The 15,543-nt window shown below is 39.9% G+C and overlaps 1 protein-coding gene across 4 annotated transcripts in view; it reads left to right on the top strand.

The window, feature by feature from the left end:
- Positions 1–15,543, top strand: part of USPL1 (ubiquitin specific peptidase like 1) — a 43,397-nt gene that overhangs the window by 22,283 nt on the left and 5,571 nt on the right. For all 4 annotated transcript variants that reach the window (XM_017865900.1, XM_017865902.1, XM_017865901.1 and 1 more), the window contains 3 exons: positions 3,225–3,354; positions 7,802–7,927; positions 14,343–14,500. In XM_017865900.1, the coding sequence (XP_017721389.1) occupies positions 3,225–3,354; positions 7,802–7,927; positions 14,343–14,500 (414 nt within the window). The remainder of the gene's footprint in view (positions 1–3,224; positions 3,355–7,801; positions 7,928–14,342; positions 14,501–15,543) is intronic.

The following is a 15,543-nucleotide window of genomic DNA, read 5'->3' as shown; positions in this document are numbered from 1 at the left end:
GTCTTTTGTACATGCTGGACAGCTTTTGACGTATTTCTTTGACTCATGCTTCTGTCCCCTAATTTTCACTTTTTTCCTACATTTTATTAAAATTGATATATAATTATTGTATATCTGCTTTGTTTTTATGGACTTATACATATATATTCTGTTCTTATAAAAATCTGACTTTTCATATTCCAGATTTCTGACGTTTCCTCCTCTAGGCCTAAAGAACTGTTCTAATTTATGCATCAGATAGACTCTGAGATGGAATGAATATTCTTTTTTCTTTATATCAAAGTATAATTTACATATAGTGAGACCCTTTTTAAGCTTGTACAGCTTTGTAACCCTTACTACAGTCAAGATGTAGGACTCTGTCACTCTAAAACTTTTCACCAGGCTCCTTGTGGTTAACCAGGTTCATCACCCCCAGCCGCTGATCTGTTGAGCGAATACTCGTTTCGAAGGAGCCTTTTCCATAAGGTCCTAGAGTTTAGATGGAGGGGCTGTTGTGGTGCATTTAGCAGGTACCATTTCCCTTCTAGAGTCCCTACTTCAGTTCCCAGTTGAATTAAAGAATGGTTTCCCCCCCAGCCTGAATCACTACCCTTCTTATCCCAGATAATTATTTTTGGAACGAAGTTACATCTTTTGCTCCACCTCCGCCATGGGCCTGGTTTTCTATGTAACAGAAGGAATTTTCAAATTATTATTTTGTGTAATCATAATAATTGGGCAAGCATACAGCTCTTTCAAAGCAGGAGGATTCCTCTCTTGTTTTACTGCCCATTCAAGGATAGGTGCTATATTTTAGCTGAAGATCTTACTAATTAAATATAACTTATTTAACCATGTGTTTTGAGCTCTTTCATGATATTTTAATTCACGGAGAACTTTATGTATTTTCGACCTGAAGATTTTATATTGTGATTATGAAATGTAAATTGTTTGCTTTTCCAATTAATCTTTACTTAGAATGCAGATTTAAAGGGTGGTAATGAATCACAAAATTGTGCTATGTGACGTACTGTTTGTGCATATGGTGTTGCATATTTTCATTTCTAGGAGATTTATTTGTATTTCTACTTACAAAAAAGCTTTTAAAAACTTATTTTATGGCTGGGCCCGGTGGCTCACACCTGTATTCCCAGCACTTTGGGAGTCAGAGGCAGATGGATCACCTGAGGTCAGGAGTTCAAGATCAACCTGACCAACATGGTGAAACCCTGTCTCTACTAAAAATACAAAAAATTAGCCAGGCGTGGTGTAGAAGCCTGTAATCCCTGCTACTCGGGGGGGCTGAGGCAGGAGAATTGCTTGAACCCAGGAGGCAGTGGTTGCGGTGAGCCAAGATTGCGCCGCTGCACTCCAGCCTGAGCAACAAGTGCGAAACTCCGTCTCAAAAATAAATAAATAAAAAATAAAAATTTTTTTAATGTTTTTATTCAAAAGTAGCAGTGAGACTGTCCCACAAAGGTGACTAAAATAGCCTTTGTAACTACTGATATTTATAGAATATGCTTAGGGTTAGGGTATAACTTGCTTGTATTATACTCATCTACCATGTAGAAATATGTACATCATAAGGAAGTATAACACTGTTTGATTACCTTGGATGATCATCTTCTTGGGAGAGAGAATCTGAGTGGTCTGACTTAGGAATCTACCACTGGGTACGTTATTGTAGGGCAGAGCTGTTCCCTAGAAATATGCAGGCTGGTGTCCCACCTCTTGAGAGTGGGTGCAGTTCTCAGAACCAGGAGAATATTTAGGGGGCAAGTTGTTAGTTGCTTCTTTAGTACTTTTCCCAGTAGACAAATCTACCATTTTTAACCTCAACTGTGCATTAAAAAGCACCAAGGGAATTTAAAAGTAAATACCAATCATAGGGACATTTGAATTAGAATCTCAGGGATGGGGCTCAGGAAATCAGTAATTTTTAGAAACCCCACATGATTGTTATTACTTAGGTAATAACACCTACTGTCTGCCTTGTGGTCCTGCCAAGGTTACTGTTCCAGGCAACTGTAGTTCCAGACTAGGGGGAGAACTGGACCGTGGAAGTGAGGCTCTGTCCAGATTAGGGAAGGCATGGAAGGACTCAGTCTCTTGGGCCAAATCAGTAAGGCAGCATCTAAGCTCCTCTGAGAATAGGAAGGAGAGAAACCAATTGGAAAAAGAATGTAAGAGAAGCATGTAGATTCTGCTACTTACCTTACTTTCCAGTCTCAAAGCTGGAAGCCAGCATTCACTGTTCAGTTATTTTCAATGACAACAAGATTCAAATCTTCAATCATAAAGTTGTTAAAGGAAAGGATTAGACTGAAAAGTTAAGAAGAACGGTAGATGAAGAGTCCAAAGAGTTGAGGCTGGTCATTTAACCATTGTGTGGCCATGCCCTTTCCACAGGTGGAACAAGATGATCAGAATAGAAATGGCCAATTCTGATGTGTTTCTACAGTGTTTCACTGGTTACATTTTTTTAACATCTATGGCAAACCATTTCCATAATTTTTTTTCCTTTTTTTTTTTTTAGAGACGGGTGTCGCTCTGTCACTCAGGCTGGTATGCAGCGGCATGATCATAGCTCACTGCAGCCTCAAATTCCTGGGTTCAAATGAGCCTCCTGCCTTAGCCTCCTGAGTAGCTTGGACTATAGGTGTGTGGCACCACTCTCAGCTAATTTATTTCATTTTATTTTTGTAGAGACAGTGCCTCGCTATATTGGCCAGGCTGGTCTCGAACGTCATAGAAACTGTTTTTAGGTTCCTAGAGGTTGGCAGCAATTCTTGGAGGTAACTTACGCAAGCAGTCCTCCTGCCTTGGCCTCCCAGTGTGCTGGGATTACAAGGTGTGAGCCACCACACCTCATCAATTTTTGTTTTAATATACTCTAAGGCTATTATAGTTCCGAGATTTTTTTTTTTTTTTCCTGAGAAATCTAGAAAGATGGAAGACAGTATGGGTCTTTTGTGTCTTTTCGTCTTAAGACATTTTCGTAAATGTCTGCCAAGGAAAAGGAAAGAGATCGAAGTGTTAATCAAATATTTATGATGGACATTTTTAGAGAAATGCTTTATAAACTTCCCCTCTCCTAGCTCTGGGTGACTTATTCTGTCATACTGTATTAACACATATTCATGCTGTAAATATAGTAAGAAAAGACAGTAGTTCATAATTTTGGTTTAATTTTTGCCATTATTGATTATGAGCAGTAATTTTTCCTTTTCTTTTTGAAGGTGATATGGAAAGCCCCGTGTTTGCATTTCCCCTGCTCTTAAAACTAGAACCCCACATTGAGAAGCTCTTCCTATATTCTTTTTCTTGGGACTTTGAATGTTCGCAGTGTGGACACCAGTATCAGAAAAGGTTAGTTTCTTTTGTTTTTTTAAAATGGGTCCTTCTAGTTTCTCTACCACTAAGGTTAAGAGAACAATTTGAGCACCAGACACTGCAGTTTGCTTGCTTCTTTAAACTGGAAGGGTCAAAACCTCATGGTTTGATAGACTGGTAGTAGGAGATTTCTTAAGGAGTTCTTCAGTGGGAAATAGGGACGATGAGAGGAATAGTACTCCTCCCTTCTCCAGAGTCCTTGCTGAGTAAGAATACCTCTCAGAATGCCATGAAACTGTAGGCATTTTTGTTTATTCCTCTATTAGAGACGAGGGGTTTTGCTTGTTTACTTTAGGTTTCTAACATTATAGACACTGGTTTTAGACTCTTGGAGGCTAGCAGCAATTCTCAGAGGTAATGCAAACTTCCTCATTTCTTCCCATAGTCCTGTGAAAGACCAACCACCTCCAGAAGCCTTACACGTGAACTGTCTCAGCCATACTTTCTACTTCTCCTAATGCCTCTCAGCGGCGTATTAGAAAGGCCATGATTGATGTACCTGTTACCTTCAGGCTTTGCATGAGGTGTATATGAAACATAATGAATTTCATGTTTAGGCCCAGGTCCCATCTCCAGGTTATCTCTTTATCCTGGAGACACTTCTGGTCCCATGCATTTCAGATAAGAGGTACTCAACCTGTACCTACCACGTAAGGAGAGGAATAGGTTTTAGAAGAGGAGTCAGGGAGGCGAGGTATTCAAATGATTACAATAGAAATAAACTTCTTTTCCACTTTTTTTTGTTTTTTTGAGATAGAGTCTCACTCCCGTCGCGCAGGGCTGACTGCAGCAGGTGCGATCTTGGCTCACTGCAGGCCTCCACCTCCTGGTTCAAGCGATTACTCCTTCCTTCAGCTTCCTTGAGAGCTGAATTAACAGGTGATCGTGTCACCCACGCCTGGTAATTTTTGTGTTTTTAGTAGAGACAGGGTTTCACCATGTTGCCAGGCTGGTCTTAAACTCCTGACCTCAAGTGATCCAGCTTGCCTCAGCCTCCCAAATTTACTGGGATTACAGGTGTGAGCCACCATGCCCAGCCACACTTTTCTTTAACTTAATGCTTAAGTTAGGAAACTTGAAAGCTCTTTAAGTTACTTAAAGTAAAATGTGATATGAAATATTACTTTTGAAGGCTGGGTCATGGTGGCTCACGTCTGTAATCCAGCACTTTGAGAGGCCAAGGCAGGTAGATCATTGAGGTCAGGAGTTTGATACCAACCTGGCCAACATGGTGAAACCCCGTCTCTACTAAAAATACAGAAATAGCCGGCGGATGGGTGGTGGATGCCTGAGTCCCAGCTACTTTGGGGAGGCTGAGGCAGGGAATAACTTGAAACCCAAAGGGCGGAGGTTGCAGTAAGCTGAGATCGCGCCACTTGTACTCCAGCCTGGGCAGCAAGAGCGACACTCTGTCTCGCAAAAAAAAAAAAAGAAAAAAAAAAAGTACTTAATATTCATATACTAAATATGAAATGTTTTTTAGGTATTTAAGGAGTAGTCAAGGGAGAGTTCAGTCTGGGAGGATGCTCCAGGGAATGCAGGCCAACAAAATGTTTGTTTATTAACTGGTTAGATCTACTAGAACAGGGTTAAGGAGAGGGGCACGCGTAGACCACCATGAGCAAAGGCTAACCCTCCTGAGTTGAAAAAAATTATGGACAAGAAGTTTCTTGGAAAATTAAACTGTTGGGGCTGGGCGCGGTGGCTCAAGCACTGTAATCCCAGCACTTTGATAGGCCGAGACGGGCGGATCACGACGGTCAGAAGACCATCCTGGGCTAAATGGGTTGAAACCCCCGTCTCTTACTGAAAAATACAAAAATACGGGCGAGGTGGCAGTCGCTGTAGTCCCGCTATCAGGAGGCTGGAGGCAGGGAGTAATGGCGTGAACCCGGGAGGCGGAGCTTGCAGTGAGCCGAGATCCGGCCACAGACCCAGCCTGGGCAGCCAGGAGCGGAGACTCGTCTCAAAAAAAAAAAAAAAAAAAAAAAAAAAAAAAAAAAGAAAATAACTGTTGGCCGACATATCCAAGGAGTATCGCAAGGATTTGGTCCCTTTACGCATCCTGAGATAGATGAATGTGTGGAGATGGCAGCTGATAGGCAACAGAGTGATACTGGCATGGTGGTGATACAGGGAAATCGTTTGATCGTGTTAGAAGCCATGGAACAAAGATATATCATGGCTGCTCTGCAGAAAAATCCGTGTCCCCTCTCCAAAGGGCCTGTTTTACTCTGATGTAAAAATTGGGTCAGATACATTTTCATATTAAGCTTTTGTTAAGTAAACTTTTGTAATAGTCCCCCAAACCCCCACTAGAACAGGGTGAGTATTAACATTTTATTCATACCTAGGACATAAATAATTTAGTGTAAGCAAGTGAGTATGAGAACACATCTGTTTCCAGTCTTCTGTCATTGATTTATGTAAATTACCTGGTTTTCTCCTCACAGTAACTCAGTGAGGAAGATCCTAGTGTCCTCATTTGGCAGTTGTGGATATGACAGCTTGAAAGGGGTTAGATTGATTCCCAAGATGACAACTGTAAGTGGCAGAGTCAGGAGACACACTTAGGCTTTTCTGGCCTCTAAGACTTTCTTGCTCACTGTGCTATACTCCTTAATCACTACCTGGGTTTTAAATAATATAAATAAGCTTGCTGATTAAAATCAGCTTAATTGTAGCTCTTCTGGAATCCATATCTTAGTTGTTTGACAGTTTTTGGTTGAGTATGTTCTGTATGCTAGGAACTCAGGCACTGGAAATAGTGTATCTTTGCCAAATTTACTATTTAGGTAGTGAGATAATATATGACCACATAATAGAGGTCCGGAGAGTTCGTAATTAATCTGATCTTTGGGCTGCTTAACGTTAACTTTGAATGCAAGATGTTAAATGCAGTTTAGGGATAGATAGCACAAACTGAGAGCTCAAGGGAGGGAAGCCACTAGCCGCTTCGGTTTGCTTTTTTGTTTTTTAAAATAATCTTACTTTGTTCTAAAATGAAAGTAGTTATAGAGGAAAAGCTAAAATGAAGTGACATTATCTTAAATATGTCTTAATATGTCATCACTTAAAACTTACTTCCACTTAATCTGAAGGAGAACTATCCAGCAAATTCCTCTGTTTTGTGAAGCTGTTTTAGTGCCAGTGTAAGGGCTTTTACTCAACTTGGAAAGTGTAACCCAGAGGCAGTTAAAAAGTCTTCAGAGGCAGATCTCAGGTCTGTTATTTATCACTACACTCTGTGTCGCTTTCCCCATCTGTAAAATGGGGATGAGAATGGCACCTGCCTCTGAGAGTTGTTTGGAGGATGAGTGTCCAGTGCCATGCCCTCCTTGCATAGGAAGTGTTCAGAAACGTCAGATGTCTTACGGAGAATTAACACTTACTTGCTGAGACAGTCTCCTTTTTATAAACTAAAACATAGGAGCCTTTACATAACAATTGTCTTTGAAAATTTAAGTGCATTTGTTGATATCTTTATGTTGCTTTTATTTTAAAATGTTAACTTCCCTGAGTACTAATCTGTTTTTAACAGACTGCTTTCTCTCAGGATTTGTCAGTATTTGCTATTGTTTAGAAAGGAAGCTCGTGTCTCTTAAGTAATACGTAACTGCTCTTTAAATTACAAGTATTTGTATTAAAGTGGATGCAGTTGAGGTTTAGTGTACATCTTTAAAGGTCATCTTTTTTTGTTTTTTATTATTATACTTTAAGTTCTAGGGTACATGTGCACAACGTGCAGGTTTGTTACATATGTATACATGTGCCATGCTTTCAAGTATTCAGACTAAAGTGCAAATTTAGAACTTGTATAACCTATGAAAACAAAATTTGTTCACAGTGTTTTTTTTTTTTTTTTTTTTTTTTAGGATTAAAAAAAGTTAAGTTGTATGTATTCCTGATTTTATATTTGGAAACTCCCCTTTTCATTTTTGGTTGTCTGTAATGGCTAGCCAGTTTGAGTTACTTGAGTAAGGGGTGAGCTCTAATAAATTTGACAACTTTAGAATAGAGGGCTATTTTGTCCCCCTCGGGACATTTGGCAACATCTGGAGACAACTGGATGCCGTTACTGGCATCTGGTGAGTAGAAGCCAGGGATGATGCTTAACCTCCTGCAGTGCACAGGACAGTGCTTCACAGCAAAGACTGGTGAAAAATGTCAGTGGTGCTGTTGAGGAACCCTGTCTTTTTTTCTTGCTTCATCTCATAGTTGAAAGCTATGGGAAATTAACATGGAGCATCTTCACAGAGCTTCTTTACTAGGGGTAGTAGGGAGGAACATTGCCATATTAACATGATTTGGGGAATTAAGAAAGTATGAATCATGAAAAAGGGGAGGAATACTTTTAGACATTGGTTTAAATTAATGTAAATGCATTTAACATTAATGAATTTATTATGTCATTTTTTTATAGGCATATGAAGAGTCTGGTCACCTTTACAAATGTCATCCCTGAGTGGCACCCACTTAATGCTGCCCATTTTGGTCCATGTAACAATTGCAACAGTAAATCACAAATAAGAAAAATGGTATTGGAAAAGTGAGTTAAAATTGTCTTATAATTTTTAGTACAAAATGAAGGTGGATTTACATTTTTCTTTTTGTAGGATTGAAAATGGTGACAATAATCTACCTTTGTGAAATCTGAGTTAACATATATTTCTGGCCGGGCGCGGTGGCTCACGCCTGTAATCCCAGCACTTTGGGAGGCCGAGGCGGGTGGATCACAAGGTCAGGAGATCGAGACCATCCTGGCTAAGACGGTGAAACCCCGTCTCTGCTAAAATACAAAAAATTAGCCGGGCGTGTTGGCAGGCGCCTGTAGTCCCAGCTACCTGGGAGGCTGAGACAGGAGAATGGCGTGAACCCGGGAGGCGGAGCTTGCAGTGAGCCGAGATCACGCCACTGCACTCCAGCCTGGGTGATGAGCAAGACTCCATCTCAAAAAAAAAAAAAAACATATATTTCTGGATTGCCAACTGCCTCGCTCTGTCTGGCCAGTGAGCCCACTGTCACAGGTGAAGCCACTGAAGAGCCGATGTAGGCTGACTCTCTGGCCCCACTCTCCTAGTTAAAAAATACATATGCTGCAAGGCATATGTGTCTTTCCTAGTGTCTTTCCTTCTTTTCGCCTTTTTTCTCCCTTTAAGGATATCAAGCTTCAGTTTTTCTCTCCTCTGCCAAGTGTATGGAGTTTCTAGAATTCTGGGATTTCCTTAATCAGATTTCAAGAACTAAGATGATTCAAAGATGAGCCTGAATTTCCATCTTCTCCTAGATCTCAGCACGCTAATTCCTTGTCATCTTGTAAGCTATCTGGTGGCCTTGGGCAGATATGTTTTCATTATATTTTGCCAGCTTTGCTGTTTGTCCTCAGTTGGGGAGGTTGGTCAGCATTACCTTTTCCAGTGTTACCAGAGCACCATCTCTTTAAACTCACAGGTCAGTTCCATCTCAGGCAGTTTGCCTCTCTCTCATTAATGCACTCACACATGTACACAACCTCTTTACTCTTCATTTTCAGTCTAATTGTACATTAAGGAAGTGTTTTGAGGTCTAATTTGATGTAATAAAGAACCAGGAACATTAACCTTTATGCCCTTGAATGTGCCAGAAACCCCTCAGAATCTTTCCTAAAGGTTTATTCTCACTGAAGTAATAAATTCTCAGTTCATTAGTGCTCACAGTCCCAAAAGGAAAAAAGGGCAGTAGTCCCCTGTCCCCTCCCCCAGGCATCTACTTTAAACCTTCAAATTAAGGTAGTATTTACTTTGACATTTCAAATTGATGTGCCTATTCTACCATAATGCAGTCTGTTCTCCTTTTATAGTAGTTGAGACTAGGGTTCTCACACCAATACCTGGGCCCCATCTCTGTCTAGCTGTTCCCTGTCCTTCCAATGCAATTGTGTATTTGGCTAAGTCAGTACTCGGTGTTTGCATTGTTATTAATATACGTATGTTATTCCCTCTTCAGGCAAGCAGTATACATAGGTAGGTTTCACTTTTACAGTTCTTTATTTTTCTGGGAATTATTTGCCTTATTTTCATTTGTTTTATTATGTACTGAGTTTTTGCCAAATACTTTAAAGACTTATTAATAAATTTCCAACACTCAGATGCTTCACAGTTTTTTACCCCTGTTCCCCTCCCCTTTTTTTCCTGGAAACGCTTTCCTGTCACCTTTCACTCTTTGCTGCAGTCCGTGCTGGTTCCTCTCTGGGCCTGGGGCATAGGGTGCTCTTTATTATGTACACACTTCCAGTCGCTATCCTAGTTTTTAGCCCAAGGCCTCATCCCCACATTCTAGCACGTCTGTTGCCCATAAATATCCAGGCTTTTAGGGGTTCTCTGGGAAAAATGCGCTCTTCTTTGTCATCGGCATGCGCACTCCACAGCACTCATGTCTTCACTTCGTCCATTCCGCTGGGTGAGGTGCCACTTCTCTGTTTGCTTTCTGTCCTCTTATTTATTGACTTCTTATTTGCTCATTTTCCTTTCTTTGACCTTTTGGACTCATATCTTTTTTGCCCCTCACTATTATTTGATAGCATTTGTGTAGGAGGGCGAAGTGGGAAGGAAGAGGAGGTGTCTGTATGTGTCTGAAGATTACAGAAGTCTGTAATCTGCCTTGGCTGCCAGGTGTCCGTTTTGAGATGTAAACGTTGATGATGAGGTGAGGGGAAGAGCAGCAGAGCATGGGATCTGCCATCCTGCCCTAGACCATGGGTCTGTTTGAGGCTGCTTGGTGGATATGATTTCATCTACCTGTTCATACCTGCTTTTTCCCATGCCCCAGCACTGAACATAGATTCGTACCATTGTTTTGTTTAATCTGTTAATTGGTTGCCTTGCAGCATACGTATTTTTTTAACTATACAAATAAGTTGCTTTCCTTAAAGATTCACGTTCTGATCTGGAAATGGATTCATTAGGTAAAACAGTTTTTTAATGGAAAATGTGTTTTGAGTTCCAGTGGGCCAATTTATGAGTAGAATTTATAATGTGGACATTTCCTGTTTTCTTCAAAAGTAAATTGAACTAGTATGTGAAGTTTCACTTAAATTTTAAATAACAAGGTCTTTATATAAGTCCTTTGTGTTTTTTTTTATTTTGAAATTTGTATAACTTGATTTGTTTGTATCTAATCGAATTTAGAAACAAATTTAATATAGTTTTTAGGGATAACCTAAAAGTGATTGGGTTCATCATGGTATCATATGTAATTAAAACATACAGGATTCTAAAAACTAATCAAGTCCCTTGGACACCTTATCTCAGATAACCCACATCTCTAATGTCTCGCCACTGGGAAAAGAGTCCATTGATAGATAAATCAGGTGAATTATGCCTAGCCTGCCCAAATCTGCTACTTTTCTTTAAGTAAGTTGTTTAGGAGTTACATTCAGACCATGGTGACATGGAGCACCAAGAACTTAGAATCAGATTTCATTTTACTTGACAAACTCTTCAAAGGTTACTGCCACAATCTCTCTGAGTGCAAGACCGTGGCTGCGCTTTGTGGGACAGGGATGCAATGTTTCTTTGCTATCTTTGGGTAACAGAGGTTAACACAGCTCCCTTGTGCTTGCTTTCTCTCTTTTCTATTTTCTTTTCTTTTCCTGAGGGTAGATCTTTAAATAGGAGGAGTTTAACCACATGTTGTTAGGTGAATGCAAATGGATCTTAGCCTGAAGTCTCTGGTTCACTCTTGGTTCCAGTTTGGTTAATTCCTTTCATCCAATTTTCCAGTGGTTGAGGGAGAACCTAACTTGCTCTCTTAGACTCTGAGCATCATTCTTCATTGACACTTCAGGCATTGTGGATAGGAAGAAGTCTGAGAACAAAACCTAGGGATAAAGTTTAGTAGAGATGGGGTTTCACCATGTTGGCTAATTTGGTCTCGAACTCCTGACCTCAGGTAATCCACCTGCCTTGGCCTCCCACGGTGAGGCTGGAAATAAAACACGCTGGAATTGTAGGTAGGACACTAGAGTCTAGGGGAATCAAAGAGGAATATGAACAGAAAAAGGAAGGGGAAGGATATCATTTGATTGACTCCAAGATACTACTGTTTGTAAGTTGCACCTTTTAAAAAATATGCCATTAAGAAAGGCTGGCTGGACACGATGCTTCACGCCTGTAGTCCCAGCACTTTGGGAGACCGAGGCAGGCGAATCTCTTGAGACTAGGAATTTGAGACCATCCTGGCCAATGTGGTGAAACCCCATCTCTACTAAAAATACAAAAATCAGCTTGGTATGGTGGCACATGCCTATAGTCCCAGCTATTCAGGAGGCTGAGACATGAGTATTGCTTGAACTGGGGAGGCAGAGGTTGCAGTGAACAGAGATTGTGCTACTGCACTCCAGCCTGGGCAACAGAGGGAGACTGTCTCAAAGAAAAAAAAAGACCGAAATGCTGCCTAATTGTGTCCCATCAATGATAAGGTGTATCCCGACTTCAGAGATGTTAACATACAGGACAAAATTTGGAATTCATTCGGCATTTGGAACTTGCAAAGTTTCGGCCGGGCACGGTGGCTTACGCCTGTAATCACTTTGGGAGGCTGAGGCGGGTGGATTACCTGAGGTCCGGAGTTCGAGACCAATCTGGCCAACATGGTGAAACCCCATCTCTACTAAAAATACAAACATTAGCGAGGCGTGGTGGCATGTGCCTGTAGTCCCAGCTACTCGGGAGACTGAGGCAGGAGAATCGCTTGTTACACAGGGAGCGGAGGTTGCAGTGAGCTGAGATTGTGCCACTGCAGTCAGACTTGGGCAACAGAGTGAGACTCCATCTCAAAAACAAACAAACAAACAAAAAAACAAAGTTTCATAGTTACGTAAAGTAGTATGGAATCCACCTAAGATTTTCGACATGGTAGTAAAACTCTACATTATGGCTGTATTCTGCATCATCTCCGTTCTGCATCATGTCACCCCACATCAGGCCCTGGATAGCTTTGGTGTACTGGTCCATCTTGTGGCAGTAAGGCTAGTGTAATTAAGAGGATATTTTAAAACCTAACATATAATTGCTCCAGTTGTTGTCTCTTTTTTTGCTGGTTAAGAAAAGCAAATTTCTATCCTATCTGAATCTCATAGAAGACTTTGGAGGTTTCTGACAAGTCATTTGTTACTACCTAGAGGAATGTACTTGTACTCAGCTAGAGTCTGAGTATCTTCGACATCCAGGGAATTGGGCTGAGTGTGGATTTTGGTCCTGGCAGTTTTTACTTTTATTAATTTGCAAAAGAATAGAAGACTTGGAATGTACAAGAAGCATAAAAATGTGTCAGATGTCTTTACATGCATTATTTATCACGTCAATATGTCTTAAAATATTTTCCACATGTAAACTTATGTAAAGGCAGGAAACTAGTGAGATGTAGTCTAGGGATCAAGAGATTGTTTTAGTAACTAGCCTCAGAAAGTATCTTGAAAGGTATTATATAAAGTCAAGGAACTAAATATTAGTTAAGAGTCAGGCCAGGCATGGTGGCTTATGCCTGTAATCCCAGCATTTTGGGAGGCCAAGGCAGGCAGATCACTTGAAGTCAGGAGTTCAAGACCAGCCTGGCCAACATGGTGAAACCCTGTCTCTACTAAAAATAGTAGTGTGTGGTGTGGTGGCACGTGCCTGTAATCCAGCTACTCAGGAGGCTGTGGTGGGAGAATCACCTGAGCCCAGAAGGCAGAGATTGCAGTGAGCTGAGATCACGCCACTGCACTCCAACCTGGGTGACAGAGCTAGTGTCCATCTCAAATAATAATAATAATAATAGTAATTATCAGGTGTCTAAAGCCTACATATCCCGCTATGAGGATACATCTCAAATTTTCCTGTGGTTCATTGATTCAGACATGCAGTTCACATTTTAGCCTGTCTGAAAAGGTAATACGTGAAATTGATGCCATGATATAGTTTAAGTGGCAGCATGTTTTCATAGTGGTACATTTGATAATTAGTGAAATCTTAGATTTGATGAAATATGATTTCATCAAAGTGGGAAAGTTTAGTGTTATAGACTGTTTGCAGGACTTCTTATTTTATAGGTACTTAAATTTTGAGGACTTGATTATTCTCTAACAAAATGATTGACAAGGATTAATTTATAAATTATCCCTTGTCAGTCTGAATAATCTGCAGTTTGGACATTGATTCAAGTTCATTTGGGCTGAATAAATTTTGATAAACTAAGTAAGCTTTGACAGCTGTTTAAATATTGGGAATAGGGCTATTCAACGTTTTTCTTACATCCTAAGAGCTTTGTTAAATTTAGCTGTTTGAGACCCACTGGGTTCTGTTTTCTGGTTCAGCATGTTGCTGTAATGGTAAAATATAATTTTGAAATTACAGTTGTCTTGAAGTTAATAATAAATTGACCAATATGTTGTATTTTTTCTCTACTTAGTTACAAATTGAACTTTTCCTAAGTAGAACTTTTAATTTGACAGACCCCCTTTGCTTCCTGAGATAACTGAAATAGGCCAAATTAATGCTTATTTGAATATCTTAGGTTTGTTGCTTTCTTTCACATATTACCTACGCCGCTTAACAAAAGCAATTAATCTGAGCACTTGATGCCAAAGAAAATTCTAAAAGGTCTGGATTTTTTCCTTGGATTTTACAAAGTAGCTACCATGAGATCTTTAAGCCAAAGCCACATTGCTGCTTACAGAGTAATTTTTGTTTAATGGCCTGTATTAGAGTCGTACTGCATGACTTCCAACTGTCTGGGATACCATTCTGAAAAGGGTTTAGTGTTACATACTTCTTAGAGAGAGTTCTCCATTTCTAATTAAGGCACACATCTGGAGGTGCTCAAGAAAAATTAGTGCAGTTCGCCTTGGAAGTGTTATGTGTGACTAGTTCACTTCAGACATCTTTTGTATAACCAGACACATGGCATTAAATTTGTTTAACTTCTCTTGCTTTTCTCTCCCACAGAGTATCTCCCATATTCATGTTGCACTTTGTAGAAGGCTTACCACAGAATGACTTGCAGCACTACACATTTCATTTTGAAGGCTGTCCTTATCAAATAACTTCTGTAATTCAGTATCGAGCAAATAATCATTTTATAACATGGATTTTAGATGCTGATGGTAAGTGTTTAGAGGTTTTCTTTTAAGATAATTGGCATGGAAACTAAATTCTAGCATGTGAGGACTTTTTGGTTTTGTTTTTTAAAAAAAGACAAACTTTGCTGTGACTCTTTCTCTCTCCTTTCTAGCCTTTGCCTTCTGCCCCTCCTCACACCTATTAAATGTGGTGGTTTTAGTATCCTTTCTCATTCTTTCCTTTCCTTACATCATGTATTATAGGTAAACACATGTGCATGTGCATATTTCTTTTTTAGACAAAGGATGAGCTTACTCATGTTTGCTTAGTTTGTTTTCCTACTTAACATCTTTGCTTTTATTTTTCAGACATATATTTCTAAGACTATTAAACATGAGACTTATGTAGCCCTTCTGTCATTGTGGAATACAGTTTACTAACAGCTACCTTCAAGATAAAGACTTTATTTAAGTAATTAAACTTCTTAGTAGAAAGCTAAGTAAGCACAGTTCATGGATTTTAGGAATTTTCGCCTTGCATTTGTCTGATGTGGTAAAATATTGAGTTTGTTTTCTCATAATGTTCACTTTGTCTTAGACAAGATAATTCAGTCCCCTTAAAGGGTTGTATCAAGCCATTGATTAGGGCTCACTTTGATATAACCATTTTCTGTTATTTGGACACTCTTTCATACTTGCTGTTTTCCTCCTGGGGATGGTTTGAATGGATGACACAATACTGTATTATAAAAGCCTTTACAAACTGTAACTTATATTATAAATGTAATTATTACCTTAAGGTTTTACCCTGTTTCAGATTTGAGTGGAAGTAGTTCTTCACAATACAAACCAACTTATTTTAACTTTTTTTGCATTTCAAAGAATGATCCATCCACTTCAGGTGCAGCATGGTTTCCAACCCTGATGGCATGGAAGAATCATTTAGTTAGCTTCTAAAAATGTCCAGGCTGTACCCTGGAGACTAGCCTTGGGGATTAGGCCCAAATATCAATATTGGGTGTTTTGGTATTTGTTTTGGCCGACCAGTCCGTCCGTCCGTCCTTCCTTCCTTCCTTCCTTCCTTCCTT

The sequence above is a fragment of the Rhinopithecus bieti genome, unplaced genomic scaffold, assembly GCF_001698545.2.
Source record: "Rhinopithecus bieti isolate Rb0 unplaced genomic scaffold, ASM169854v2 scaffold_81659, whole genome shotgun sequence".
NCBI classification, from domain to species: domain Eukaryota; kingdom Metazoa; phylum Chordata; class Mammalia; order Primates; family Cercopithecidae; genus Rhinopithecus; species Rhinopithecus bieti.
Note: the sequence above shows the minus strand (reverse complement) of the source record. Positions and strands in the feature narration are given on the sequence as shown.